General features: G+C 43.2%; 1 protein-coding gene across 1 annotated transcript in view; it reads right to left on the bottom strand.

The window, feature by feature from the left end:
- Positions 1-16,157, bottom strand: part of tpo (thyroid peroxidase) — a 45,918-nt gene that overhangs the window by 5,067 nt on the left and 24,694 nt on the right. Inside the window, exons 10-12 of the mRNA XM_051957745.1 lie at positions 665-902; positions 353-561; positions 64-237 (exon numbers count right to left, since the gene is read on the bottom strand). Of these exons, the coding sequence (XP_051813705.1) occupies positions 64-237; positions 353-561; positions 665-902 (621 nt within the window). The remainder of the gene's footprint in view (positions 1-63; positions 238-352; positions 562-664; positions 903-16,157) is intronic.

Here is a 16,157-nt window from a genome sequence, read left to right as displayed (position 1 = left end):
CCACATGAACAGCACAACAAACAAACATCATGAACCAAACCCATGTTAAAATAGTTTGCATACCTGTACATTGTGGGGGCCGACCACTCCACCTATATCCATCACAAACAATAGCAGCAGCACCTTGTAATTTGAAACCATGGTAACAGGAGTACAAAGCAACCAGTTTCCCAGATGCAGAGGACAAAATATAATCGCCATTTGCTGTCGTTCCTGGAGAGCCACACTGCTGCAAGTCTGGAATTGAGTGATAAAAGTTTTTCACTCTAATGTGCAGTCGAACAATAAAATTTAAAGGAATGATTTTTCACATAATAGGACAAGGATTAGCCCAACAGTCTCTCAGGCCCACCTAGACTCTTCTCTTCTCGCCAAGCTTCCAAATTCATTGATGCTACAGAATCACAATGGATATAATCAGAGGGGTATTCCCCATATTTGAAAGAATCAGGAAGAACTTCCTTTATGTCAGTATTGTCACAGATGACACGAGACATGGAAATTTTTAAAAGCTCTTTCTTCTGTTGCTTCGTGAACACACCCTCTGCATTCCACCAAAACCTGAAAAGTAAAAATAGTCAATCTCAATATGTTTTAACTGAAGACAGCATTTCATTTAATTTCATTTCATGTCATTGCTTCAACTGGACAAATGTTAATGTACCTATCACCATCACGGAGTGCTTTCATCTGCTTTCCAATCAGGCAAGCAAAGAGAGGTCCAACTCTAGAGTCAGGCAATAGCTTTTCAACAAGTCCTCCAAGCCAAACATCGATATTGTCAAGATGTTTGTACATATTAAGTATCTTCTCAGCAACCATGTTGTCTCCCACAACCTCTTTGAGATCATCCAATGTCCGAATGCGCTTCAGTCCACAGAATTCTCTCCAGGCATTGTATCCTGAAAAGTATTTTCAGCACAGTGTTACTGAATAGTGAGCATGTTTATCTTACATTTTGTTTTCTTGTTAAAAAATTGGTGAAGACATTTTGTGTGCTGAATCTAGGAGTTAGAAATCTGTTAGCTTAAACATAAAACAGCTATCTCGTGGTCCAAACAACATCTACCACCAGCATTTTGAGAGGATATCAATGTTGTATCTTGTCTTATCCATTAAAAAAATCATTGTTGTGGTTTCAAGGACTGTTGTCCTCACACTGTGACTTATTGAACTCTTACTATCAATGTGATTCTGCTTGAGACTAGTGGATGTGTAAGTAGGTAGATCATAGTACCTCTTGATAGGCCAAGCTCGCTGTTTTTCTTGTTTCCAGAATAAAACCATGTACATTGTATCCAAACAGACAAGCAAGCAGGTTTGTTTTTAAATGGAGCCAACCTAGCACCTACATCAATGCAACTTGACCACAGATAGTCAAATTGTCAAATTGGAGATTCATGTGAGTTATACTACTAGCAAATAATGTAGCCTTGAGCTGCCTGCCTCAAACAGAGATGAAGAGTGGACTACAGAAGCCTGGACAGCTTCTCTCTAACGCCATACACCCAGATCGTTCACATTTTTAAACTAGTAATCTTCAGTCACATCAGATTTCACACAGCTCCCCCAGGACCTTTTTTTGCACAAAAAGTTGTAGCCTACTCCCCAAGACCTGTTAACAGGCTTTGATGTGTCAAGTCAGTGAAATCCCCTTTAAATTAGGGATGGCAAGTTTATCGACATAGCACAATTTAGACACAATTCAAAGTGCTTCACAAAGAAATAGAAATATATATAAGAGATTAAAAAGAGATTGAAACTAAATATAGAAAACAAGAACAGTGTGGGATCCACCAACCATTATTGCACAGTGGAACAGGACAAGAACAGATTTAACACCTTCACAGCCACAGTGGAGACGAGGCTTGCTTTGATCAGTGGAGCTGAGACACCAGGACACTTTCCAGAAGCTTTCCATATCTGATACAAGGGTGCGAGGTATTTAATCAGTGGGAGAGCATGAGAGCATTGCAGGATTTCCCCACATAGACCTCCACTTCAGGGATGAAAATTAAGCTGGTCTAAACTCCCACTCACTATGTGGCCAACAAAGGGACCAAATGGCCACCAACACACATTCTGACTGATTCCTGAGCCATTGAAGGAAGTAGGATCGGGAACCTGGATGACAACTTCAAAGACATTCCACTTACTGACAAGGACCTCTTAACTCAAGTCAGGACCAACAAAGACAATCATCCCACAATTCTGGACTGAACTCATTATATATATATATATATATATATATATATATATATATATATATATATATATATGTGTGTGTGTGTGTGTGTGTGCGTGCGTGCGTGCGTGCGTGTATATATATATATATATATATATATATATAAATACAGTGTTTCCCCTCCCATATAACCAGCGAGGTGGCCCGCCTCGTCGGTATAGGCCACCGCCTCGTTAAAATTCTGCCGACATTGCCGCCTCACTGGTCCGCGGCAAAAAAACAAAAAACAAAGTGCAGTGCAAGTATATAGTATATATAATTCATTCCTTCCTTCCTTCCTTCCTTCCTCCACCACCCCCCTCCCCCCTCATCCACGTCAACAACTTTCAGCTGAAAGTGACCCCACCACCTCACAGCCATTTCAACCCAGGGGAAACACTGATATATATAGGTGGTGGAATGAGGAGGTACAGGAGTGGATCCAGAGAAAGAGGTTAGCTAACTAAGCATAAGGTGAAAGTAGAGGTGGCAAAGGCCAAAGAAGGGGCTTACGATGACTTGTATGCTCGGTTGGACAGTAAGGAGGGAGAGACTGATCTGTACAGGTTGGCAAGGCAGAGAGACAGAGATGGGAAGGACGTGCAGCAGGTTAGGGTGATAAAGGATAAGGATGGAAGTGTGTTGACAGGTGCCAATAGTGTGATGGGAAGATGGAAAGAGTACTTTGAAGAGTTGATGAATGAGGAAAATGCGAGAGAATGAAGAGTAGAAGAGGTGACTGTTGTAGACCAGGAAGTAGCAAAGATTAGTAAGGATGAAGAAGTCTGGAGTGGCAGAGAAGTATGTTATATATATATATATGTATGTATATATATATATATATATATATATATATATATGTATATATATATATATATACCGGGCTTTGCAAAAGTTCTGTTACACTCGGTTTCATGATCTTTAGAGACGTTTACATGTCGGAGTGAAAAATTCCATTAAATAAACTGAAAGTTCTACCTTATAGGCAGGTGTCCTTACAGCCCGATCTCACGAGGATTCGTGAAACTGTCACGTAAATTTTTGTTTCGGCTTCGTGCGCACCAACACGATTTCGTCATGTTTTTCGTGCTGCTCACCACGAAAAGCACACCAATGTATTTTAAACGGCGGACTTTTCGTGCCACTCAGAACGTATTTCAAAAGAATGTGTATATTATATTTTTAATGTAAAACCGCGGCGAATCCAACGCTATATTTTGCATGACATCGTCCCTAAACATAACCCTAACCATAATCCTAACCATAACCTAACCATAAGCCGGTGGTACACTTACCAATTTGCATAGGAATTTCAAGAATGTCCGGCGGCCGGCGGCCGCAAACGCGATCACACAAGCAGTATACGCCGATGGACAGCTTAGATCGTCATGAATCCGCCGGTATAAACCACTTTCAGATGTGATTACCACAGCGAAAAACATTTCGTGGTGAGCGGCACGAAAAACATGACGAAATCGTGTTGGTGCGCACGAAACCGAAACTAAAACTTACGTGACAGTTTCACGAATCCCCGTGAGACCGGGTTGGTCCTTAATACAATTTTTTTTTCTCCGGTGAAGTTGTATCAAGATGGAAGTCAAAAGAGTTGAGATATCTGCTCTCCTTCGTGCTGAACATCAGCCGGATGACCGTCCACAGAGTCGCGGAGAGGCTAAAGAATGGTGAAGATCTTTCAGGTCTTCACCATTCTTGAAAGATCATCTGAAAGATCTTCACCATTCTTGAGCCTCTCCGCGACTCTGTGGACAGTCATCCGGCTGATGTTCAGCTGCTTGGCCCTGTCAGACTTGTTGTGACCAGCATGAAGGAGAGCAGATAATTTTTGCTGAGCCACTGAGGAAGGACCTCCAGGCCTAAAGAGTGGGACCAGTTGGCGCGCACTGACTTTCACTTTAAAACTACGCAGCGCAGACGGGAAGAGGAGGAAAAGTCCTACGGTGATGGAGAAGGGGCAAAATCGATAGGTATAAGATGGTACTGGAAGTCGCAGTCTCAACTCTGCATGTAGGCGGCTCAGATGTATAGGTAGCTTGTCTGCTGACCTGAGACAACAGCAGCTTTCGACAGCACTCTGGGTGACCAAGCAGCTCTTTTTAGAGTCAGCACTGCTTGCTCCACAGGAGGCGGGCCTAGAAAAGGTGGTCCAAACAAAGCTTGTCTCACCCCCACCTGGTTGGCTGGCCGTGGTCAACAGGGCATTTCATGAAGCGGTGGAAACAACAGAAGAAAACGTGAAAAGGAGACAAGAAGTCTCAAGCTAGCATGTTGGAATGTGTGCACCATGCAGGATTCAGACACTGTCGACCGTCCTCAGAGGTGTTCAGCTTTAGTCGCCAGAGAGCTGGCTCGACTGAACATTGACATTGCTGCTGTCAGTGAGGTGCGTTTTGCTGAGCAAGGGTCCCTGACAGAACAAGGTGCCGGCTACACGTTCTACTGGTCCGGTAAAGCTAAAGACGATTGAAGGCTTTCCGGCGTGGGTTTCATGATAAGGAACTCTATCATCAGCAGGCTTGAAAGTCTACCAGTCGGACACTCTGACCGACTCATATCTCTAAGCCGACCTCTGCGAGAAAATCAGTATGCCACCATCGTCAGTGTCTACGCACCAACAGTACAGGCAGACCCCACTACAAAGGAATCCTTCTACAGTGAGCTGAGGTCCCTCCTGCAGAAAACTGAAGGCACTGACAAGATCTTCGTCTTGGGTGATTTCAACGCACGGGTAGGCAGAGACCATACTATATGGCCAGGGGTGCTGGGGCAGCATGGAATCGGCAACTGTAATGACAACGGACGGTTGCTCCTCTAACTGTGCGCAGAACACTCCCTGCCCATCACCAACACCCTGTTCCAGCAGAAAGCCAGATTCAAAACAACATGGAAACATCCACACTCCAAACATTGGCACCTACTGGACTATATCCTAGTGTGCCAGAAAGACATGAAGGATGTGCTGCACACAAGAGTCATACCAAGCGCTGACTGCTACACAGATCACAGGCTTGTCCGTGCAACAGTTAAACTGACTATCAAGCGTGCGGTGAAGAGGAAAAGCCCGCAAATCAAGACTCTACAAGTAGATTGTCTTCCCCTGCTGAAGGAGAAGTTCCAGAGCGAACTCGAGAGCAAGCTTGCCCCCATTGAAGCCATAGACACAGATCCAGAGAAGATGTGGCAAGATCTGAAGAGCACACTGCAAGAGACAACAGCAGAAGTAGTTCGGTTTTCATCAAGAAAGAATAAGGAATGGTTTGATGAGAACGACGAGGAGATCCAACAGCTCATCAAGGATAAGCACTCCTGTCACCAGAGAGTTCTCTCAAGCCCAGGAAATCAGGCAGGGAACGCTAGTTACAGGCAAGCCTGCAGCACTCTACAGAGGAAACTCCACGAGATCCAGAGCGACTGGTGGCTGGCGCTGGCACAGAGAACACAGCGCTATGCAGACACTTGAGATAGCAGAGCCTTCTAAGAGGCGTTACGTGCAATCTATGGTCCTTCACACCACATGCAAGCCCCGCTTCGCTCAGCAGACAGATTGACACGTTTGACTGACAAGAAGGATATTCTGAATCGCTGGGCCGAGCACTATGGAACCCTGTTTGGGGACACCCGCTCAGTAGGTGACGCCTCCCTCGACAACATCCAGCAGCTGCCAGTCAAACAGGAACTGGACGAACCATCCACACTGGATGAGGTCCAGACGGCAGTCAGGAAATTGAAAGTGCACAAGACTCCTGGTATCGATGGCCTCCCGGCAGAAGTGTACAAGTACGGTGGTGACCAGCTCCTGGAGAAGTTCACAAGCCTGTTCCCTTTGTGCTGGACGAAAGGAGAAGTGCCAGGTGACCTCCGTGAAGCAGTGATCGTGTCCCTATACAAGAACAAGGGAGTAAAGTCAGACTGCTCCAACTACAGAGGAGTGACCCTACTGTCCATTGCGGGCAAAATACTAACTCGTGTTCTATTGGACAGACTCATACCAGCTATTGCAGAAGAGATCCTCCTGGAAAGCCAATGTGGATTTCGTGCCAACCGTGGCACCACAGACATGATCTTCGTCCTTTGTCAGATCCAAGAAAAGTGCAGAGAACAGAATATGGCCCTGTACGCAGCCTTCATTGACCTGACGAAGGCGTTCGATACGGTCAGCAGAGAGGGCCTATGGCAGATTTTCGGCAAGCTCAGGTGTCCTCCACGCTTCCGTTCTATTCTGCAACAGTTCCACATTGGCCAGAAGGGACAGGTGAAGCACAACGGCGAGTTCTCCGACTTGTTTCCCATCGAGAACGGCGTGAAGCAAGGCTGTGTGTTAGCCTCGACTTTGTTCGCAGTCTTCTTCAGTATGATGCTCCGGGAAGCCAAGGAAGACCTGCATGAGGGAATCTACATATAGTTTCGCACCGATGGGAGTGTGTTCAACCTGCGTCGCCTCCTTGCCCGCACCAAGACACTGGAAGAACTCATCCTCGACCTGCTGTTTGCGGATGACTGCGCTCTGTTAGCGCACACAGAGGAAGCCCTTCAGGTCGTCGTCAACCGCTCTGCGCAGGCAGCCAAGGCCTTCGGCCTAACGATCAGCCTGAAGAAGACTGAAGTTCTGTTCCAGAAACCCCCGCGGGAAGCATACACCCCACCACAGATTGACATTGAGGGGTACCAGCTCAGTGCAGTAGAGCATTTCACTTACCTGGGAAGCATTATTTCCAATGATGCAACCACAGCAAAGGATGTTGACAACCGCATCGCCAAAGCCAGTAGCTCCTTCGGCTGCCTACAGAAGCATGTGTGGCTGAATCACTCGCTACGCCTCACAACAAAAATCCAAGTGTACAGAGCTGCGGACGTCACTACTCTTCTCTACGGGGCAGAAACTTGGGTTCTGTATAGAAAGCGAGACTGCTGGAGCGATTCCACCAAAGGCGCTTGAGAACCATCATGGGCATTCAGTGGCAGGACTATGTCACAAACGAGGAGGTCCTTGAACGAGCAGACATCACAAGTGTGGAATCCATGCTGATGATTAGACAGCTTCATTGGGCGGGCCACGTCTCACGCATGGATGCCTAAAACCGTCTTCTATGGTGAACTACGACAAGGCAAACGTGATTGTGGGGCCCCTCGAAAACGCTTCAAGGATCAACTGCAGCGGCAGCTCACCCAAGCAAACATCAACCCTAGGGAGTGGGACCAACTGGCTGAAAACAGAACAGAATGGAGAGCAACCATCAAGTCAGCGGCAGAAAACTTTGAGGAGGACAGAAAAGCAGCGGCGGCAGAGAAACGTCAATGACGAAAAGACTCAGCAAGCCAGCTGCCATCTGACACCAAATACGTGTGCCCACAGTGCTCGAGGGTCTGCAAGTCTAGAATAGGCCTCTACAGTCATTGCCAAGCCTGTCGCCGGACATCCACCCCCCATTCCCAGTGATCTTCGCACGCGAAGAAACTGCTATAAATCCGACATTAACATTGGTGGAGAAACATTATTAATAATCTTACAGTTATAAGTGGTGGAGAAGCTATTTAACCCTTACAAACATCCATCCATTCTCTATATACCGCTTAATCAGGGATGAGAATGAGAAAAAATATTTTCAGCTGAAAATTAGCTGGGGGTCTGGGGGCCACAGGCCCCCAGCCGGGTCCAGGGCGGAGCCCGGTGGGGGGATTTTACAGCAGTAAAAAGTGGCCTGAGAGTTCTTAAAAACAATTTAATATATATCAATCTGGTCCAAAATTATTTCTAAATTTCATGGTGATAGGGACTATGCTCTCAGTTTGCTAACATTACTAGCAGTGTAGGTAAACCAAATGGCTAACATAACTATCTTTATGTAAAATAAATTAAATTACCTTTCTCAATATTCTCTTCCTCTCACCTCACCAAGAAGTCTAATATTTCTGAGAATTCATTCTCAATTAATAGTCACTCACGAAAAATTATACTCCAGTCAATGTTTCTCAGATTTTATAGCCACACACACACATCCACACATTGTTCCAACTAACATATTTACAAGCTGCATCATTCTGTTCAAATGCACTCATGGTTCATTGCGAAGATTTCTTTTTCCTCTTTGCAGCCAATTGGATCAGTTTCTCTGCAGCTTTTCTCTTTTCTGACTTATTGTGTGACAGTCTTTCCATCTTTGCTGCTTGCTCCTGTCCTCTCTTCTAGGCACGCTCGGCAGGGAGGGAGGCGGTCTAAAAGGTTGTCTATCAAATCACTCTGCAGCAATTGGGTAGGTATACAACCAATCAGCGCAACGAATAGGCTGACGTATCCTGTCAGAATCGTCGCGCCTCTGTCGTCACTCAGTTACACCCGCCTTCTGACTCTACACTTCATGGTGATTCAATTACAGTACTGTACATGACTGCTCTCACTGAGTGGCGGCTAGCATTCAGCGCGGTGGATATTAGCAGCCGTTCGATATTACGACTCGCCGACCATAAACATACCTCACCCCCCCAAAAAAATTTTCTCCTCGAATTTAGACGATTCACAAGAATGACCCTGGCAATGATAAAATCCGCGGAAAATTCTCATCCCTGCTTAATCCTCACTAGGGCCATTGGGGGGACTGGATCCTATCCCGGCTGACTTGGGCAAAGGCAGGGGACACCCTGGACAGGTCGCCAGTCTGTTGCAGGGCTACATATACAGACAAACAATCACACTCGCATTCACACCTATGGGCAATTTAGAGTAATCAATTAACCTCAGCATATTTTTAGACTGCGGGAGGAAGCCGGAATGCCCAGAGAAAACCCATGCATGCACAGGGAGAACATGCAAACTCCATGCAGAAAGATCCCGGGAAAGCCAGGACGCAAACCAGGGATCTTCTTGCTGCAAGGCGAAAGTGCTAACCACTACTTCACTGTGCAGCCCCCGTACAAACATATATTAAGAAATCCTACAACAGAAACTAAGGCAAAAAAATTAAATAAATAATTAATCTATTAAAAAGATGTTTTTCATGAGCTGACAGTCTTAGAAGATCTCAATTATTCAGGAAGCTTGTTCCACATGTGGGGAGCATAGACACTAAAAGCTGCTTCACCTTGCTCGGATGTAATCCTGAAAAACCAAATAATCCTGTCCCAGATGACCAGAGGGCTCTGGATGCTTCATAACACACAAGTAAATCAGAGATGAAGTCATCCAGTGCTTTACAGACAAGTAGCTGGATTTTTAAAATGTATCCTTCGACATACGAGAAACTAATTCAGTGAATTAAAGACTGGTGTAATGTGTTCTACTTTCTGGGTGTCATTAGACTACTACATGAACTGCAGTTGTCTGGTAGACTTTGTACCCCAACCAAGACATCAACAAGTTTTCCATGTTTTGATTGGACAGAAATTCTTTAATCTTGCTAAGTTTTAAGGTTTCAGCAGACTGACTTTGTAATTCCGTTTATATGGATGTTAAAATTTAGATTTTATTATGCAGAGTTGTGTCTCATCTGCATCTATGAGAAGTTATCATACCCTGGTATCTGAGTGTGTTCCAGATGTTTGATAGTCCCATTTAAGTCCCAGGGTGGATATTTTGGGTCAGGGGCCAAAAGTATAATCTGTTTTTCTGACCAAACCAACAAACGAAAAAGGGAAAAACGGTTCAATTTTCCTTTTTTCGTTTTCGACCAAAAACGAAAAAACGTTTTTTTCCTTTCTCAATTCAAAACCAAAAACGAAACCAACACAAGCAAATTACGGCCGAATTTTGTTTTTTGGATTTCAATTTTCCGTTTTTTCGTTTCAGGTCTCAAAACGAAAAAACGGAAGCACGTTACCTCTGACCGTCACGTAACTCAGAGTTGAGGAGTAAACTCAGAGTTTCTTGAACCTGCTTCGTGAAACAGGCCCCTGGACAACCGAGTTTCTCATCAGCACATGCCATGCAGCTGACATGTCACAAAGTTAAAATGACCCACGTATTTTATGATCAACAGACATAGCACTTATCGCAAAGGTGAACATTTAACAATCTCGCATCCGCGCATTAGATGTATCCAGGCCAGGCAGCAGACCTGTAATTATTATTACTATCATTATTATTGTTATTATTATAGTAGTAGTAGTAGTATTGTTGTTCATAATAATAATAATTATTATTTTCTAACATTATCACAAGTCTAGTAGTGTATATAATAAATACTGTGCAAAAATAAAAACGCTATTTAACGTAATTTATCTTTTATTACCCATTTATCAGTAAGGATTTTCTTTTGGTAGGGAGTCCATTTGACCCGTGATGGTAAGGGGTCACGTGCTTCCGTTTTTTCGTTTTGAGACCTGAAACGAAAAAACGGAAAATTGAAATCCAAAAAACGAAATTCGGCCGTAATTTGCTTATGTTGGTTTCATTTTTGGTTTTGAATTGAGAAAGGAAAAAAACGTTTTTTCGTTTTTGGTCGAAAACGAAAAAACGAAAATTGAGCCGTTTTTCCCTTTTTCGTTTGTTGGTTTGGTCAGAAAAACAGATTATACTTTTGGCCCCTGACCATTTTGGGAACTGCACATGTGATTTTTGTATGCTCAGATTCACAATTTCCAGCTGGAAAAAAGGAATCTCTGGCTTGATTTAAACTAATTAAGCCCATTCACTCACGTGTCCAGCCTGCCAGTATTTGTATAGGTCAAGCCGAATGTGTTGATTCCATGGCGAGATGCAACAATACCAAAACCAAAATTTTTGATGTCACTGCTCAGATAAATGCAATCCAAAATTCAGTCTATTGTAGGTAAGACCTAAGAAATAGTTTTTGCTCAAAGAAAGTATTAAATTGTTGAAAAATATCCTTTTCATTGACTTTTCCTATAAAAAAAAACACGTAGATTTGATATGTGCATATTGTTACTTATTATGAGGCTTCTCGATCAAATTATTTAGGAGAGGTTCAGATACAGTCGATAGAAAAAAGCCAGTAGAGGAGAATTATTGGCTATATGTAGTACAAGTGATGCTTTGGGGTTTAAAACATTCTCAGAGAAGGTTGCAGATAGATTGTCAAGGTTGCAAGTCTTGGGCTATGGTGTTAAACAATTTCTGTCCAGGCTGCACAATCTAAGGATAAAATGTGCAAAGTAGACTTATGTGAAAAAATGACAAAATGGCAAACTCCTTGGCAGACATTGTTGTGCATTTCTTTCTGTTTCTGACCATATTTTTATTTATTAAATACTTTCAATAAATAGGCTGCACAGCGGCGTAGTGGTTAGCACTTTCGCCTTGCAGCAAGAAGATCCCGGTTCGAATCCCAGGTTGGGCCTGGGATCTTTCTGCATGGAGTTTGCATGTTCTCCCTGTGCATGCGTGGGTTTTCTCTGGGTACTCCGGCTTCCTCCCACAGTCCAAAAATATGCTGAGGTTCATTGGTTACTCTAAATTGCCCGTAGGTGTGAATGTGAGTGTGATTGTTTGTCTGTATATGTAGCCCTGTGACAGACCAGCGACCTGTCCAGGGTGTCCCCTGCCTTCGCTCAAGTCAGCTGGGATAGGCTCCAGCACACCCCGCGACCCTAATGAGGATAAAGCGGTGTATAGAGGATGGATGGATGGACTTTCAATAAATATTGCACATAGCTGACTTATGACAGTGTTGGACATTGCAACACACAGTATTCATTAGTTTTATACCTTCACATCTGGACAACATTGTTTGCTCTACACCAAGCAACCTTTTTTTAGAGAAAGCCCTCCAGCACAGTGCTCAAGCTAAGAAGTAAATTGGAGGAGATCAGTGAAGTGCAAGTGACACTAGCGATTGCTGTGCCCTAATATCCAGTGAGACATGATTGTCTACCAGTGTGGCAGACTCAGCGTTGCAGCTGAGTGTCCCCTCCATTCACTGAGGACACTGCACTGCTGCCTCCAGTAAGGCTAATGAAAAACAGTGAGTTAATTTTTGTGGGCAACACCTGGTGTGGAAGAAGAAGAATTGTTCACTAGACATGGGACTGCTGATCTTCAGACCCTTCTACCCGCCAAAGAAACTCAATGCTGTGTTTTTTTATGCAATTTACATTCCACCATGTGCTATCCCTCCACTAACATTAGTTCACCTCCGAGTATCCTCAGCACTTAGAAAAAACACACCCTGATGTTGCTTTTAGAATCACAGGACACTTCTGCAATCTTCAGGCTGTGCTACCAAAAGATCATCAGCATGTCACTTTTACCACATGTCACAGGGATACCTTGGATCATTCATCCAGCAACATATGTGATGTCTATAAAAAATTTGTACTTCAGTACTGGCTGATGGTTTCACTTCAATCTTTCAGTCCCTTCTACAAGCCCTAGTCCCAGCCTGTTTTAGAGTAATTCACCTGAGCCACTGGACATCCTACAGTTTGCAAAATGTCACAACAGATCCACTGAGGACACAGCTCTGCATGTAGCCCCATCAGAAAACAAAGCTGCTTACATCAAAATGCTCTTTATAGATTCCACTTTTTCCTAGTCAAGGAAAAAGTGGCAGAGCCTCACACCTGCAGCCATCAAAAACCTGATACTCTAAAATAATCCAAACCTGGACCGACTTCTCTTTCGCTTAAACATTTCTCCCATCATTCAAACTTTAAGAGCGGTTCAGTTTGTTGCTCAAACTTGTAACTGCGTAGAAACTGGTAGATAGATCTGTAAGGCATCCATCCCGCAGCGCCAGTTCTGCTTACCAAAAGTGGCCCAACTAGGCGGCTTGCATTCCACGCCCGGCTCCAAGCCAGCGAGCCGGGCTTCTTACCCATTTAAAGTTTGAGAATAGGTTGAGATCGTTTTGGCCCCAAGACCTTAATCATTCGCTTTACCATGTAAAACTGCGAGACTCTGAGCTCCAGCTATCCTGAGGGAAACTTCAGAGGGAACCAGCTACTAGATGGTTTGATTAGTCTTTCGCTCCTATACCCAGGTAAGACGACCGATTTGCACGTCAGGACCGCTACGCTAAATAGAAATTAGTCGTCAAGATTTTTTTAAAACTAAGATTGTAAATAATCTCTCATTCTACCAAACAATAGCTATGAATCCTGGTAAATTAGATAAAATATTAAGAAAAAATGGAGCTAGTGAAGCTCAGCTGACCGCTGGACCAGTGAAATTCAATAAGTTCTGTAGCAAAGTTAGCAAGCTACCGAGCTAGTAAGTCAACAATACAATTAAAAGTTCCTGAGATGTCCGTTTCGGTCCAAAACACTCTTCATAAAGGCGGTAACATCTTTTCGGTTGTCCAGCTGTTGGACAACTTAAAAACCATTAGCATAGCATCACTTGACAAGTCTCAGTATACTGGCTGCAAGGTGACAGTGCTGCTCTTCATCTACTTTCTGGCAGCCAACAGTCTGGAAGTCCTACAGATTTCCAGACTGTTAAACCTTGGCTTGGACTCCCCACCTCTGTGATTGACTTTTAGATTTTCTCATTGGCAGATTGCAGTTTGTGAAAATTGGAAATCTAACCTCAAATAATGTGATAATTAATATTGGCATCCCTCAAGGATGTTGTCCTCAGTCCTGTGCTCTACACATTACTCACCCACAACTGCCACCCGTACAAGAGCAATACTATCCTAAAATCTGCTTACAGCAACACAGCCTGATCACTGGGGATGACATAGCTGCATACAGGAGCATGACAGTGTGACAACAACATCCTATCTTTCAACACAGGTAAGACCAAGGAGATAATCATGGACATGAAGAAGGAGAGGGGACACTATCTATCACTAAAAATCTGTGAGTCTGAGGTGCAGAGGGTCAGCAGCTTTAAATTCGTTGGTATCTACATTAGGAATTACCTTATTTGGATTTCTAATTTCACCCACCTGAGCAATACTGCCCAACAGCAGCTGTACTTTTCAAAGGGACTGAGAATATTCAGCACGTCACAGACAATCAGCTGATCAGCATATCCAATACACTACTCATGCCCCCACCCTGAACTATCTCGCTATAATGGAAACTTCACTCTGCTGCCCTCTCCTCCATACACAAACTTACATACAGACACATTCAAATACCATATTGCACAGTCAGACCTTTACTGCCCTTCTGAGACACTGGACTGAAATGCATTGCACACATGCCAGTTATAAAGTTAAACATGGCAATAGCTGTTATAGCACTGTGGCATTTTTCACAACTGCTCCATCATTCTGCATCATCATTTCCAATACCTACTGTTGGGACATAAAATTTTTGAATGTCTATGTTGCTTCCACACTATGTACACTGTACATAGTGTCCTTTGTGCATTATTTAATTTATCCCTTCAGTTTTTATACATTCACTTCCCTCACATTTCCTATTGATAAACAACATTCAGAGCAGATGTCAAAGAAAGTATTGCATTGCGCAGAGAAACTTGTTTTGTGTGCTTTGACCTGATTCATGGAGACACACATGACGTAATTATTTTTGAGACAGAGTTACAAACTGTTCACATTATTTCTGAATTTGATCCGTGAAGATATTGCATGACTCGACTGATAACTGTTCATGAGGGACTGATGTTGAGGGGTTTGTCAATCTGTCAACAACAGTGAATAAGATGTGTGCTTCTCAAAGGAAAAGGACTGCTTTGTCCTTTGTAGTTCCAAGTTATAGATGTGAAGTCTCTCTACATAGCTGTCATCACGAACGTGGAGTTTTCCACCACTTGCGTTCTGAATGCTTCTTTTTTTGAGCTTTTACCAGAGAATCATTCCTCTTTGGTGTCTTTTTCTAATCAAGAATAACTTTGGCACCTAAGCGAGCAATGGCATTTAAAATGATCATAATGTTTGGACTGCAACTGTTTAACCCTTTAAGCTTCAGTCAATTCCAGCCGTTTTCAGTACAAAAAATCGCTAATATTCTATTTTTAAATAAAAAAAATTACAAAAAATACAGGGAATATTGGACGCACATCGCGAGGTGCATTTCCTTGAAAACGACCGATTCGTGGATTTTATACCGACTTCAGGACATGTTTTGGACAAAATAGTTTACTGGCTTGTGTTGTCTGGATGTAAAAGGTTGGATTATGGCCGTTTTTTGTGGAATCTTTTTTTCTGTGTGTAATAATAAACCCGGAAATGTGAGTCACGCTGTGTGCGTTGAAGCCGTGTATAGAGAACGGATGGATGAATATTTGTTTTTGTCGGACAAATGTGTTTTTCTCACCCGCTGTGGTAATCACATCTGAAAGTGGTTTATACCGGCGGATTCATGAGAATCTAAGCTTTCCATCGGCGTATAGTGTTTGTATAATCGTGTTTGCAGCCGTCTGACATTCTTGAAATTCCTATGCAAATTAGTAAGTGTACCGCCGGCGGTACACCTACGACGCACTGAAGCGTAAAGGGTTAAAATACTTCCTATTTTAAATCAGCTGTTATCAGCAGAGATGGTCATTTTAAAGAACACTCAATGTGTAGGTAAAAAGGGCAACAATAGCCACTACAACCTCAGAAAATATGTAGACCTTTGGAAACAGATCCAAAACATGCCCATTGTTATGTACAAAGTCTGTTCGAGGAAGCTATTCAAGTAATTCAAAGGTTCTTTAGCACTGCCATCAATGGGACCTTCAATATGAATATTAAAATGACCAACTATATACTCAAAGGTAGCTTAGCAAAGCCATCAGAAAAATTTGCAGTATATTTTGTAAGCCTGTAGATGGCCAGTAATATTTCTCAACAGGAGCAATACTCAACTGAAGCACAACATACTCTAAAGAGGCAAATTTTCCAAATGACAACAGTTTCACTGACATTATTAGGGAAAGTAGCCACTCTACCTCCTTTCCCATGTTTAGAAGAGCTGGTCCTATGAGGGCTGCTGCTCTATTAAAACATAACATCAAGACAACCCTTGATAGTACAATCATTAATTATTGATCTGATATATAGAG

This window comes from Acanthochromis polyacanthus, chromosome 1 (assembly GCF_021347895.1).
Source record: "Acanthochromis polyacanthus isolate Apoly-LR-REF ecotype Palm Island chromosome 1, KAUST_Apoly_ChrSc, whole genome shotgun sequence".
Taxonomy (NCBI): Eukaryota; Metazoa; Chordata; class Actinopteri; family Pomacentridae; genus Acanthochromis; species Acanthochromis polyacanthus.
The sequence above is the reverse complement of the archived record's forward strand: the minus strand, read 5'-3'. Positions and strand labels throughout refer to the sequence as shown.